The following is a 14,758-nucleotide window of genomic DNA, read 5'->3' as shown; positions in this document are numbered from 1 at the left end:
TCACTATCACGAATGACTATGAACACATTATATGATCACTATCATTGACAATTTTATAACAATCCTTTTTTCAAGAAATACAGTAATGATTAACTTCAAAATCAACATAAAGTGGATTTAGTGATCCAAGCTTTCTCCTCCAGTAGCAATGGAATGATCGCATGTTTCATTTGCCAGACACTGAGTACCTGATGCACATTACAATCTGCATAGCATCTAAGCATAGTAAAGCTGCCAAAGTCCATTCATTCTATATTTTTAACTTGATAATTAGCACAAATTTATCTTGCTGTTGTAAGCTATGGTTATTGTAAAAAACCTGGAGTGCTTCCTTCTGTCTTAGTCTTTATTCAGTCAGACTGCCGATCTTGAGGCCAACACAACCCTGTAAGCCGAGAGATGCTGCGCATTAGACAGAGCAAATCACAGTGCCAATCGTTACATCTTTACATCTCTCCCTTGCGCCCAAAAGCGGGAAGAGGGGCCCAGCAGCGCAGTGCCAACATAACATACGGTAGTGCTTAGCAAAATGATAATTGACTTGGTCGCTCACTCGCGAACCGGCGATCAACACGATGACGCAGTATCCCACTCACGAGCGCGATCAACGAACAAAAAAAATTACGCAGTATCGCTCGTATCACCGGCGACCGGCGATCAACACGATGACGCGGTATCGCTCGTATCACTCACGAGCGCGATCAACGAACAAAAAAATGACGCAGTATCGCTCGTATCACCGGCGACCGGCGATCAACACGATGACGCGGTATCGCTCGTATCACTCACGAGCGCGATCAACGAACAAAAAAATGACGCAGTATCGCTCGTATCACCGGCGACCGGCGATCAACACGATGACGCGGTATCGCTCGTATCACTCACGAGCGCGAACAACGAACAAAAAGATAGCGCAGTATCGCTCGTATCACGCATGAGCGCGCGACAACAAGTGCGTTTGTATGGCACGCGATGAGTGGTAGGTGGTTCACATCACGACACGGACGCAAACAGCGGTTCGTGGTCGCATGTTTTCAGTGGGGAACGTAGTCGGACCAGTAGGCCGGCGGGCGGGTACGCCTTTTTGGGCGCCCCGCAGCCGGGGGATCGTGCGTTTGCTGGTGTCCGGCGACGGGATCGGGGGTGGGTGTCACGCCTACGACGGGCCCAGAGGTGGCGGTGCCCGCCGCCGATGGAGGAGCGGGAGAGGTAAGTGTCCCGGGTGCCCGATGTGCTCCCGGTGTGCTCCCAGCACGGTCCTGACTGACTGGTGCGACTGGTCCCAGGGACGGCCCTTCGTCGTGATAGCGGTCCAGCGGGTAGCGGTGCTGTCTGTAGGTGGGTGGCCGTGATGGTAGGCAGACCCGCTTGAACTTTTGGGCGTCTCTGGTGACGGTCTGCTGTCCCCGAGCTGCTGTGATCCGTGTGCCTCGTGCGCTGGTTACCGTGTACGGTAGGGGGTCGTACCGAGACGCTGTTTTGCTCCTCTGCCCCAGGAGGAGGACGGTGTCCCCCCGTCTGATGTTGTGGGGGGTCACGTTGGCTGGGCGGTCCTTGTACGCCTTTTGGGTTTGTTTTGCTTTCTGGTGTGCGTCTCGCACGCTCTGGTCGTCGTGCGACGGTTGTGTTGGCCTCTTAGTCCAGGTGGCTGGTAGACGAGCACGGTATGTCCTGTTGAACAGAAGTTCAGCCGGTGGCCGTCCCGTGCTAGTGTGCGGCGTCGCTCTGTACTGTCTTAGGAGCTTGTAGAGCTCTTGCTTCGGGTTCTTGTGTTCAACCCGTGCCGTGTGCCAAGTTTTCTTGATTGCCTTCATGAAGTTTTCCACTAGGCCGTTGGCCTCAGGGTCCTCTGGCGTCGTTTTCTGATGCTTGAAGCCAGCCCAGCGGGCGTAGGCGGCGAACTCATGGCCATTGAAAGGCGGTCCTCCGTCCGTTCTCACCGTTTCTGGCATGCCGTGCGTGGCGAAGATCTTGTCGATTAGGGGGATGGCTGCTTGTCCGCTGGTGCTGCTGGTGATCTCCACTTCTGGGAATCTGCTGTAGTCGTCTATGACCACTAGAAGGTACTCTCCATTGCTCAGCGGGCCCCAGAAGTCCGCCGACACTTTCTGCCATGGCCTTTCAGGTAATGCGCTGGGGCAGAGTGGGTCTCTGGTGGGCTTGTAGACTGTGGCCTGACAGGCAATGCAGCCCGACACCTTTTCCTCCATGAGTGTGTCCATACCCGGGAACCACACGCAAGCCCGCAGGAGCTTCTTTGATTTTTCCACACCTTGGTGGCCCTCGTGCGCCAGTTCGAGGTTCTGTACCAATACATCAATATGCGCTCATCAGTCATTTTCTGGCATGATCCTGCTCAGCGCGATCTTCAGTATTGCTCCAAGACCTGCAAATTATAGCTTGTTTTCGGCAAATAAGCTCTTTAAATTTTACTTTTTCTTGCTGATGAGCCCGATCAACTTGTGTTTATCAACCAAAATTTCATAACTTTAAGTTCAACTTGATATCAATATTGATATTGTTCAGGAGTCAGGACCTCTGTCAGCCTCCTGGATACTTCGGATTGTTTTCAGTCACATGCTTCTTAAATATGATATAAGTCAATTAAGGGATTCAAAACATCCAACAATACGACGTACAAGAGTACGGAAACAACCAGGCGCCTTCGGAGCCAAGTGGTGCTCTCCATTTGTTTGTTTACAATGATTGTAGTGCTGATGTATTTTTAGGACTCTGAAGATCGGCTTATAAAAAATGAAACGTTTTTACAAAATTTGTAAGGCAATTAATATTTATCTGAAAGAACTAAAATATTCAAAAGCCAAACACTATGAAATACATAAATCGGAACGAAAAAGTAACCCCAAAATCCAGCCTAATCACCGGCTCCTAAAACAGCAACAAAATCAGCACTTTTCCCCGCAACTCGTTGTCCAGACGTAAATATGCAATCCAACAATGCATACAATGGCAGGGTAGGGAAAAAACGAGAAGTTATAAAGAAATTCGCTAGAAAGTGTAATATATTTTTCGTAAGCTTGGAGAAAAGTCCATAAAATAGAAAAAGATACCATACCACACCAACACGATAAAAATTAATGAACTTGAAAAAACGTGATGTCTTTCGCCTGCTTTTGTTCAATTGAACGCAATCAAAAAAAGAAAAAGTTTTTCTCTTATTTCTTATGAAAATCCCAAAGTAAAAAAGAAATGTCATATAACGATCTATATTAAAAAGTTTGTTTTCACTTAACTGGCGCTCTTCAGGCAAAATATGACGCACAAGTCTTCCAGTGCGATCAAATCCATTTATTTTCTGTATTTTGAGGTTTTTAAGTAAAGTATTGTATCATTTACTAAATTCCCTCCATTCTGTGAGTATCAAAAGTACCTGCCATGTTTTAAGCTGGACTTTAAAGTCATAGACTTTTACTCAGGTAGATAAATTAATTGTAATGGTATACCTACTTTTCAGAGTTTCAAGAGTCATATGTAGCAAATACCGCGTATTTTTATTTAAATGATGGCAAATATTTCGACCCTCATTGAGGAGCCTTTTTCAATGTGAAAGTTTTGTAGAACAGTCTACGTAATTTATTATTTATGTAAAATACACAATTCTACGTAATTTCGCATTGAAAGAGGCTCCTCAATGCCCAATGGGGATCAAAATCGAATTTTTTTCCATTAGTTAAATGAAAATAGATGCTATGTACTCTCGAAACTCTGAAAAGTATACCATTGACTGCCATGTTTTGTTAGGCAAACCTGACTGTTTTGTCCTTATCGAACCAAGAAAGCAAACCATTGTGTTATTGGTTGCAATGGTTCAGGTTGTAGGTAATACTCCTGAGTTCTATGGCCTATGCCCTATAAGCTTAAAATGTGACAATTTGGTTCTTAAAGTTAATGCAACCTGACACTAAATGCTAGCAGCTATTTTTTAATGATAAAATTTATGGGTATATTTTCATTTTAGGAATAAAGAATGTTGCAGCAGTTTGTTTTTCTGCTGCTAAAACTGACCTTAGACCAGAATATCTAATACCTATTCTAGATAATTGGGAGAATTTGGATTTGGATGCTGTCAAGCATTCCAACAAAGCTGGACATCAGACAAGACCTGCTCCATTAAACTGGCTTCATCTGTTTGGTGCTGCCACCACCAATATACCTATATCTAGGTCAGGGTGTCTACCACAACAAAAAAGCATCCTTGTCAGTTGTCACTGCTGGGAGTTTTTTTATATAGGTACCTACTGAGCATCAAAGCAACCCAAGAGACTTTTGCCACAAAGGGTCCAGCTTTTGCTGCTCTACACTAACTAAAACAGGGCTACAGGACAGTGATATAGTCAATTCAGACAGTCAATTCAAGTTGTAACAAAAAGACAATTAGGCAAAGTATGTATATGGCTAATATAAAATGTTCTGTTACAGTGTGCAGGTGGAGCCACCATGGGAGGCACAACAAGTACAAGGCGAATTAGTGTTTCAAATGAAGAGCCAACAGGTGTAATCAAGGTGTGAAATATGAGTTGCCTTTGTTGAATCAATGGAAGTCAATTATTTGCTGAAGACTTTTTAAAGAGCATTAGTATGTGGTGAAAATGTGATTATTTTCTGCTGAAATAGGCAACCACCTAACTCATGTGTTCATCCATGTATGATATTTCATTTTCATGTATGTACTTGTGCCTACCTGAGCCAAAAAAAGTAACAATCATCATTTTCAGATATCTGATTCTGTGGTTCACCGGATCCGTAATGAGCTTCAAAACCAGTCATCCGAAGAGCCAAAGTCCCGTGAGGAGTCAAAGGCGGCCCCTCCGCCTCCGCCGCCGCCGCCGCCGCCTCCCCCAGCACCGGTAGCGCCCCCGCCGCCTCCCCCGCCGCCGGCCGCCCCGGTGATGCCGGAGCGGCGCACTCTGCCTCCCCCTCCGCCGGCGCCGGGTCGCTACTCGGAGGAGGCCTACATCTCGTTGATGAAGCTGCGTGAAGAGAAGGACGCCGAGCTGCGCAAGATGGAGCAGACGTGGCGCGACAAGATCAATGATATGGAGAAGCGTCACGCCGAGCAGCACGGCCTGACCACGGAGGCGTTCCACCGCACCCTGGCCGAGGTGCAGGGACTCTTCCTCAAGGCCTCGACCACGCCCATCTGCCAGGACGGCCAGGTGAGGGTCGGGTGACGCCGGAGTACACTGCGGTGAGCGGAGGGAAATGACCTGCTTGCTGTTAGAATTGATGCGAAAGTTGAAGTGCATCATGCTCTCTGAGAGGTCGTATTTGGGACACATGGTGGAATAACATGCCAAGCCAATCCCTCCACTGTATATCCACTCCCTCTATACCCTGATATCGGTATCTGAGTTTAATGGTTGGCTATTTGTTCCCAGGAGCGCGTTATGAACTGCTACTCGGACAACCCCAAGCAGAGTTTGAAGTGCGCCAAGGAGGTGCAGCAGTTCTCAGAATGTGTCGATCTTACTCGCCTGGTGAGTATTAAGATAACGATGCGTCTGAAAAGGTTTACGTTAAGTAAGACAGACGAAATATCATGGGGTTCGTTTTGTTAAAAGTTACTGCGAATGTTACGTACAGTATCGAAGGACCACGATCATTTTACAAATGCCCAACGATTCAGTATAAAAGATCGAATAGGATCTGGTGGTTGACTGGCCGAGCTATGACTGATCTCACTTGAATTATACTGTGGTTAATGTGGATGTTCAAGGAAATGCATATAAACCTAGTTTAAGGCATGAAGTGCCACCCTTACTCATAAGTCTCTGCTCAAATAATATAACCAACATGCATTTGAAAATTAAAGGTAGTGTGCCACCTTTGAAAGATTTCCCATTTTATTTTTCCTAGGATAAGAAGCTTCTGTTTTTACCTAATATCGCAAAAAAATCAAAAATGGGCCTGGAATAGTGCCTTTTTCGCCTAAAAGTTTTTCGGTTTTTAGATATGTATAACAACTGTAGTGGGCACACCTGCAAACAGGCGTCGGGCAACAATTGCGAATGCGGCGCACTTGTGACAATAAGCAAAGGTCATTATAGTGTTACGGCATATTTACGTCTGGACAACGAGTTGCGGGGAAAAGTGCTGATTGTGTTGCAGTTTTAGGAGCCGGTGATTAGGCTGGATTTTTGGGTTACTTTTTCGTTCCGATTCATGTATTTCATAGTGTTTGGCTTTTGAATATTTTAGTTCTTTCAGATAAATATTACTTGCCTTACAACTTTTGTGAAAACGTTTCATTTTTTTATAAGCCGACGTTCAGAGTCCTAAAAATGCATCAGCACTACAATCATTGTAAACAAACAAATGGAGCACCACTTGGCTCTGTTCCAAGGCCATTTTTTAGTTTATCTGGCGGTTTTCTTGCTCTTGTACGTCGTTTTGTTGGATGTTTTGAACCCCTTAAGATTGACTTATATCATATTTAAGAAGCATGTTGACTGAAAACAATCTGAAGTATCCAGGAGGCTGACAGAGGTCCTGATTACTGAGCAATATCAATATCAAGTTGAACAAGTTATGAAATTTTGGTTGATAAACGCAAGTTGATCGGGCTCATATATCAGCAAGAAAAAATAAAATTATAAGAGCTTATTGTCCAAAAACAAGCTATAATATTGCAGACCTTGGAGCAATACTGAAGAGCACGCTGAGCAGGATCATGCCAGAAAATGTTGAATCGATGAGTGCATATTGATGTATTGGTATGAATATTGAATGATAACTTACAACAGCAAGATAAATTAGTGCTAACTATCAAGTTAAAATCTAGAATGAATGGACTTGGGCAGTTTTACTATGCTTAGATGCTATGCAGATTGTAATGTGCATCAGGTACTCAGTGTCTGGCAAATGAAACATGTGATCATTCCATTGCTACTGGAGGAGAAAGCTTGGATCACTAAATCCACTTTATGTTGATTTTGATGTTAATCATCATCACTGTATTTCTTGAAAAAAGGATTGTAGTAAAATTGTTAATGTGACAATCCATGCAACGATGTGATCATATTATGTGTTCATAGTCATTCGTGATAGTCATTATTGGTCCAATATACAATGGCAAAGCTCTCAGTCTCAGTGTTTCTTCCTGTGGATGGCCAGCAGTGACTCAGAGCTTAGAAGTATTAGTTTTCTTCACAGGGCTGGGATAAAAAGTACTGAGGGTAATCTTCCACCAAGGAACTCTACTTTGACATGGTATGAGATGTAGGCACAAGTAGGTAGGTGCTCAGTTCCTATAGTCAGTAGTTGTGTATGTTTAGTCGGGTTAGCTTAGATCAGATTGTTAGTTTTTTAATTTGCCAAATGTCCATAAAAATGTGACCTGAGCAATGAGCATACCTGAACCTGACTAACATGACAGCTGACCTAACCTCAATCATCACACATATTTGCAGCCTACCCAAGACCTGCATGGCAGTAGCACCCAGTTATAGGTAGGTACTCACTACTCACCCTAACTCAATCTTACCTGCTAACCTTCAACTTGCCAAAAGTTAGCTCACATTGCCAAGCTGTGTCCAGGGAAACAGTCAACTGAGGAACTGGCTCATTGGGTGGCTGGTGTGAGTCTGTGCATTTAAAGTGTTTCTTCTCTGAAGCTGCTCTGCACTGCTGTATGTCATGTTAGATGCTCAGAAAATGTGGGGAATGATTACTAAGCTACTTTAGTGCTTTGTTAATGCTCGAGACATGAACAAGTACAGATCCTGCAGGGTACAGCTATGAGTTAGGTGCTAGGTGAGTATGTTATGTGAATGTGCTGTTCCCTGTTTGACCGTAAGTATACAAACAAGCACAGGGTCACAGTTATATTCAATCTCCACATAAACATATGTACAACAAAAACAGCCATATAGCCTAACTCCGAACACACCACAGATAACTTAAGCCTTTGAAGGCACAAAAATGTTTTGATTAACAGGACAGGTTTACAATATATCCTCTGTCCTTGGGGGATCTTGCTGCCAAGTTGAGCTATGATGACTGAACTTCAGGATTGATCAATCTTTTGTTAGCCACTGCTTATATACGAGAAAGACCAAATGCTTGTTTGTTTTGATTTACAGGACATGTATACAATAAATCCTCTGTCCTTGGGGGATCTTGCTGCCAAGTTGAGGTACGATGACTGAACTTCAGGATTGATCAACCTTTTCTTAGCCACTGCTTATAAACGAGAAAGACCAAATGCTTGTTTGTAAACTGCGTTGAAAATTTAATGATCCACCTTCAATTCTGACATGAAGGCACAAATGGAATAGTTCCCTCTCCTTTTGGAATACACAAAGCAAAATATTTAATAAATTTTAGTGGATGGACAAGAGCAATTAGCATAGCTTTCCCTCAAGTTAGGTAACTTCGGGCACTCTGTTGATGAATTACACTGACGCTTATTCGCTTCATATTTTGTAACAAACGCGCTAAAACTGCAATATAACAGCACTATATGCTTCTTGACAAAATGCAATAGTATTAGAAATTTAGCCCTGATGGCATTCATTCTTGTAAGAAACGTAATTACAAAATATTTTGTAGTAACTATTAAATTCCGGCCGAAAACAGTGCACGGTTTAAAAAAGAATCATTCCAATGACGGTCCATTCTTGCGGTCCTGAAATCGCCACTATTTCCGGCCTCTCCAACGCAACTCGTTGTCCAGACGTAAATATGCAGTGTTACGACCATACGACGTACGGGAATGAGTTATCAGCTGTCTAATCGTAGACAACACAATGTCGAGCCTTAAACTGTAAGCCCGTATTGGTATTGTTTCTTTTATTTGGCTGTCGAACATTATTTATGGTTTGAAATATGATTTTATGTAAAATAATTGATATGAAAAAGCCGTCTTATAAGTTATGACCCCATTTCACCACACGCAAGTGGCAGAAATGACAATGATCAGCTGACGCATTTTTCTTGGCCGAAGTCAGAGCGCGCGGCCCGACGCACCACGCGTATTTGGAAATTCCGACCTCGACGAGCATCAGAAGCCACCTAACAGGCGTGTTCGAAACCGCAGGAGATGATGATGAACGGGTTTATCGAAACTTGATTGGATGAGCATATCGGTAATAGCGATTTCAGTGTGTGCATTTATTGTTCATAGTGGTGTGAAATGTGGTTGGGGTACGACCGACAACCCGTCGGGGCGAATTTCGCACTGGGGTACTCAAAATTTGAAGAATTTAAGACGTTTCCATGAGTTTTGAAGGTATGGATAAGTTCTAAAAATCCGGTTCTCCTTATCTGGGCCATTAACTCCATACGGTCCAGGAAAGCTGGCACACTACCTTTAAGTAAGTATCTTGATTAATAGAATTAACCCAGCATTGGGTTGCCCGCATTTATCCCAAATCCATCAGTACACCAACGTTATGTCCCACTCGCGACTACCAGGAACAGCTTGTCGGTATACCCCCAATCCTGTAACGGCCCTTATGTTTTGTTCCAGAACCGTCTAATGAGATGAAGTTCACCCCCGTGCGCCGGGATTTAGACCGTGGCGGCTGACGATGCCGTTTTGGGTGTGACAGTGACAACTATGTGTTGCGGCGTGCTGCTGAAAAGCCGGCGCCGGGTGATATATTCGACTGATTCAGTTGAAATACAGACGCAATTATTACTCATTCACGCAATATCTTTTCATCGCTTTCACCGACAAGCTGAGTTTAAATGCATTCGTCGTACATTTTTGTGTATATTACACCCTATTATAATCACTGCAAGTAATGATCACACGCAACAGATTTTATACAGCAACATTTCACATGTACTCGCGATCTCTGGGAGGGTTCTTCTTCCTATACTTGACTCCAGTACTGAAAGAAGGGAAGGTAGTATTAGACTGTGATGAATTAGGACGCGTTGGGATAAATTATATTCACTTATTTGATAAATATTTGCTACATAATTAAGAACACGAAGAGAGCAGGTATACCTTAAAAGTTCAGCCAATTAGCGACTGATTGACGATGATTCGGGAAATAATCCGCCTAATACGTTGTCCTCTCTTTCAGTGATATTATTTTTTACCTTTGTTAGATTCAAGGATGCATTACTTACTGTGGGAACCAGATGTGTTTGTTGGTGTGCGTCAGCTTCATGAGCTCCTCGCGGACCTGTTTGTCGGAGCGCCGCACAAACATGTGTTTGTAGCGCTGCACCCCCTGCAGGGAGGCGTCCAACGCGTCGGTGAAGGGAGCCCGCAGCGCCGTCTGGTCCGCCAGGCTCTCCTCCGCCGGCAGAGGCTGCGAACGGCGGTGAAGGGTCGTCACACTGACGCCAGACCACATCAGCAGTATTCAGCGCAACACACATGTTACGATTAGGCTGGAGTCTCCGAGCAAGTAGGTAACATCGATACATCGGTAATGCGCGACGGACGAAAACCACGAAAACAATAGTTAAATAGTGTCTCACTTCTAAAAATAGATCTTCAGCTAATTCTGAACGAGTTAATGTCTGCTTTGCTACAAGTCATTTTTCCCATGGATGAATCGTTCTAAAATGGACGAATAATCGCAAGTGGTGAGTTCTCACCTTTGAGCATTCGTAGGGAAAATCCTGTTCTGGATGCCAGCAGACGATTGTGGAGCCATTGCTGGATACCACAACTTTGTGCTCCTCAGCCCTGTGATGTACACAAAGAAGATGACAGTGATGACAGCAGTGGTGTGGAAGGGTCAATGGTAGGTACTTTTATGGACACCCTCGATTTTCTTAGATGCCAATACTGTATGCAAATCACTGCATTGAGTCATAATTTTTGTCACAAATCGCAGAAAAGACAAAAAGTTGTTAGCACAGCTGTGACAACCGACAAATCTGTGTAACTATAAAGTAACTTACCCAGATGTAAGTGGTGAGCTGGCACTAGAAGCACATCGATGCAACAAATCTGAAAATATTCCAAGTGTTTCAAACTTGTGTTGGTGTGGGAATAGCTGGATCAGGTAGTCACACACCCCTGATGGAGGTAACTTTTTGCATAAAATCTATTTCTAAATTCTTCACAGGAAGAAATACTCAATTTTCTCATGAATTAGGTATTGTGTAGGCCATTGACATTTATTAAGAGCAGTAACATAATAGATTCAAATTGCAGTCTAACTTTAAGCAGTCAACTAGGATGCAAAAAAAAATGCAGGATTTCACACCCACAAAGTTTGAGGTGTAGATATGGCACAAACTGCTGAAAGTACTCACATCTTGAAAGGGATTGACTACTGAAAATTCGAGCAGAAGATGTTATCAGGGCCATTTCATACCAGCAGTTATTTCCTAAATGGGATATTCCTTATGACCTGAAAAGAGGAACAACTGTCAAAGTTGGTAGATGTGGATCAATAGCTTGAACTGACCCCTACTCATCTATCCACGCTTTCGACTGTGATTGTGCCTTGATTGTGCCTAGATAAGACATCACAAGCTAAATAAAAATATTGTCTGTCTACGACTCTACGTGCTGAATTTTAGGTCCTTTATGAGCTTGAGATGAACCAGCAGAGCAGTTACAACTCTAATTGAGGACCATGCTACTGAATACTTGTTGCAGACAGGACTGGGACCAGTGACTGGTGCTGACTGCAGACTGAGCTGCGTAGATGCCAATAAACCCACAATTCACATAAGTAATATATGTTTATCATTACACACCTAGGCACCCATTGTCAAGCCTAAATGCCCTATAACAGCCTAGTACTGGGCTTCCTCAATCCTCTTGGTCACATAGGTATCCACATTACAATGTTCCATGCTTTTGCCATGCATCCCATTATCAATTATGACTCGTTAGTGCCCTGCCCATGATGATATTTAGGCCCTAAATGTAGGTATAAGCAATTAAATATGTATCATAATGGATTTTCTTAGTCGCTCAGCATTGAAATATGTTTGCTTTAGGCATTTACTTTGCTCATGTATCCCTGATAAATGAATTTCAGACCAAAATTTCAGGCAATAGATAGATAGATAGATAGATAGATAGATAGATTTGTATTTCAGACTAACAGTCCATTGCTATGAGTTGATGATGGATGTACCAGATGGATGATGGATGAACAACAACAAACATCGGTTAAGGCACACTCTCAGTCGATGCACATTCAATGTAGCACAGCATGACAATAGAGCTTACTGAGCCAAAAACGTCTCAGTTTTGATCTGAAACGGAGATCCCCTGAATTGATTGATTCAATGATGCTATTGGGGCTCTCTTCAAGTCTTCTCAGGAACTTATAAATAAGTTTCCTGAACACGCTTTCACAATTCAGCACTCTAAAATATGCACATGTCATACTCGTACTCTCAAATTTAGATAACCCGATAAGTCGTTTAAGAAGGTTGTGATAGCTCACAATGAGTCGATTCATAGTTGCCTTCCTATAGTTCCACCACAGGTGTGCACAGTACATCGATGAACAGTAAGTCTCAAATAGTTTCAGTTTGACATCTACAGTACACATGTGAAACATCCTTATGATCATATTCCCTCTGACAAATCAGTTGGGCAAACTAGACTTTTGGAATCAAAATATGGAGGCATCAATAATTTGATTCTGGTGGGAGGAGCCATGACCAAATATGGGCATGGAATCAATTTTTTGATTCATTTGGGTACACTTTTGACTTCAAATGTATCGTTACGGTTGAAAAAAGGCCCATGACGGTGAGATTTTTCTTTAAAAAGGTAGAAAAATGTGGTAGGTTTCCAAAAAGTGTTACCTCAAAACTAAGAAATTGTCCCTTTGGCCTTGTGAATGGGAAAAAGACAGAGCCACTGTCCATCACGTAAAAGCTGTTTTGAGGAAATCACACTGTATGTTATTTCTGTATCATGAATCACATACTAAGCAATCAGTATTTGTGTAAAATGGCAAATTGAAATTTTCAAACCCCTAATTATCATTGTTGTAGTGCTTTTATATTTATTATATGGTTTTTACCTGTTGCTTCAGATTTTGTATTCTTGACATTTAAAAATTGTGAATTGTTATCAAATGTAGTGAAGGTATAGTACTACAATGCTAAAGGTATCTGTTGTGGTGCTGAGGATACCACTAAATGAGAATAATAGCAAGATAAATGATGTATTCCTGCAAGTCATTGTTGCCTATCTCTTAACATTACCTGTGAATCAAAATAATGATTAGCCAGCTGATGGGGAATCAATATTATGATTATCTGTTTAAAGTGAATCAATTCCTTGATTGCCTTTCACTACCTATATAATTCAAATTGTTATGATAGGAGCAATGTTATTTTGCTTAGGAGATAGTTCCAGCTTTTCTGTTCAAGATCAGGCATGCTCCTTCTTGGAACACTCTCTTATTTTTATGTGATTGGTAAGTTAGAAATGGTCTGCATTTATGCCCAAATATGGGCATAAGGAATCAATCTTTTGATGCCTCCATATTTTGATTCCAAAGGTCTAGTTTGCCCAACTGAAATAAACCTCTGTTCTGATTGGCAATATCTAGATCATCAGTCATGTCTTCCTCTATGATATGCCCAAGATATTTAACTTTATCAACACATACTAACGGCATGGGCCCTAACATAAAATCAGGTATTTTGACATTCCTCATCCCTTTCGATCTACATGACATTGCAACACTTTTTGAACTATAATACACAACATCATTTGCTATACCAAATTCATGGCAAACATTCAACAGTTTTTGCATCCCTGCACTTGATGGAGAGATAAGCACCACATCATCAGCATACATCAAGTGATTGACCAATTTCCGACCTATCAGACAACCTATGCCCATTTCATTTAAAGGGACCCTCCCACCTTCAAAAAAGTTAATGAATTGGCACGAAAGTGATGTCGCTCGGTTCAGAAAGAGCGAAAACGAATATCTACCAAATTTCATCGAAAAATATTCACCGGTTTTCAAGATATTAGACTTTTACTTTTGTTTACTTTTTGGGATCTCCGCTGTTCCTAGCGACTTTATTTGAAAGTGCGGCATTTGTTGCGCGCAAAGCAGCATATACCACCGCGTGCTACCAAACGTTTTAGTAAAAGATTTAAAAATCGTTAGATCTCCGCTGACGTCACAAATTCTAAGGGGGCATACCAATGCACTAGCCCCTTAGAATCCGAAAACTGCAAGTTGGAAATTCCATATCTCCGAATTAAAGCATTTGTCGATGTTGTGAGTGCCCAAACCGGTATTTGCAGGCCATGGCCACCAATTTGGCTATCTCAACTCAAAACTAATGTTAAGGTGGGAGTGTCCCTTTAATCTGCTAGACAACTCATCTATAAACACGTTGAAAAGGGGAGGTGACAAGATACCTCCCTGCCGGACACCATTGGACACTTTAAACTTTTCCGAAAAAGTGGATCCCCATTTAATGACCATTTCTTGCACTTGGTACCAGAACGCAAGCAATCTGGTACACATAAGGAACACCTCTCTCTGAAAGCCTCTGAAAGAGAATTTTATGATTAACACGGCAATGTGCATGGCACACCTTATTCACCATTATCAACACCGCACTGCAGCGTTGTAGGTAGGTTGTAACCAAGGCTATTATTTGTAACTGTAGGCTGTAGCTGCGAATATCTTTGATTGCAACGGTTGAGTTCTTATTTATTGAAAGAAAATTGATACATTTGATCCGTTTCGACTCAGATAAACAATGAAAGTGGTGCGAACTCTTCGTAAATGAGATTTATCCAAAAGTGTTGACATAAAAAATTGCA

General features: G+C 42.5%; 2 protein-coding genes across 11 annotated transcripts; one reads left to right on the top strand and one right to left on the bottom strand.

Annotated features, from left to right (window-relative positions):
• Nucleotides 1-3,230: 3,230 nt before the first annotated feature.
• LOC122392810 (MICOS complex subunit MIC19-like) lies at nucleotides 3,231-9,667 on the top strand. 2 transcript variants are annotated; one of them, XM_043388092.1, is made up of 5 exons: nucleotides 3,231-3,374; nucleotides 4,441-4,524; nucleotides 4,737-5,177; nucleotides 5,400-5,498; nucleotides 9,491-9,667. In XM_043388092.1, the coding sequence occupies exons 2-5, from the start codon at nucleotides 4,459-4,461 to the stop codon at nucleotides 9,506-9,508; spliced, it is 624 nt and encodes a 207-aa protein (XP_043244027.1). In that variant the 5' UTR covers nucleotides 3,231-3,374; nucleotides 4,441-4,458; the 3' UTR covers nucleotides 9,509-9,667. The 2 variants fall into 2 exon arrangements, with proteins under 2 accessions (XP_043244027.1, XP_043244028.1); XM_043388093.1 differs by having other exon boundaries at nucleotides 3,260-3,437.
• Nucleotides 9,668-9,720: 53 nt separating this feature from the next.
• Nucleotides 9,721-14,738, bottom strand: LOC122392811 (39S ribosomal protein L42, mitochondrial-like). 9 transcript variants are annotated; one of them, XM_043388097.1, is made up of 6 exons: nucleotides 14,712-14,738; nucleotides 11,245-11,342; nucleotides 10,888-10,936; nucleotides 10,579-10,669; nucleotides 10,102-10,286; nucleotides 9,721-9,857 (listed from the first exon to the last, which is right to left on the bottom strand). In XM_043388097.1, the coding sequence occupies exons 2-6, from the start codon at nucleotides 11,297-11,299 to the stop codon at nucleotides 9,803-9,805; spliced, it is 435 nt and encodes a 144-aa protein (XP_043244032.1). In that variant the 5' UTR covers nucleotides 11,300-11,342; nucleotides 14,712-14,738; the 3' UTR covers nucleotides 9,721-9,802. The 9 variants fall into 9 exon arrangements, with proteins under 9 accessions (XP_043244032.1, XP_043244030.1, XP_043244029.1 ...); XM_043388095.1 differs by lacking the exon at nucleotides 14,712-14,738 and adding an exon at nucleotides 14,536-14,579; XM_043388094.1 differs by lacking the exon at nucleotides 14,712-14,738 and adding an exon at nucleotides 14,527-14,569.
• Between the last annotated feature and the right edge of the window lie 20 nt (nucleotides 14,739-14,758).

This window comes from Amphibalanus amphitrite, unplaced genomic scaffold, assembly GCF_019059575.1.
Source record: "Amphibalanus amphitrite isolate SeventyFive unplaced genomic scaffold, NRLGWU_Aamphi_draft 000502F_arrow, whole genome shotgun sequence".
In the NCBI taxonomy this organism is placed as follows: Eukaryota; Metazoa; Arthropoda; class Thecostraca; order Balanomorpha; family Balanidae; genus Amphibalanus; species Amphibalanus amphitrite.
The sequence above is the reverse complement of the archived record's forward strand: the minus strand, read 5'-3'. Positions and strand labels throughout refer to the sequence as shown.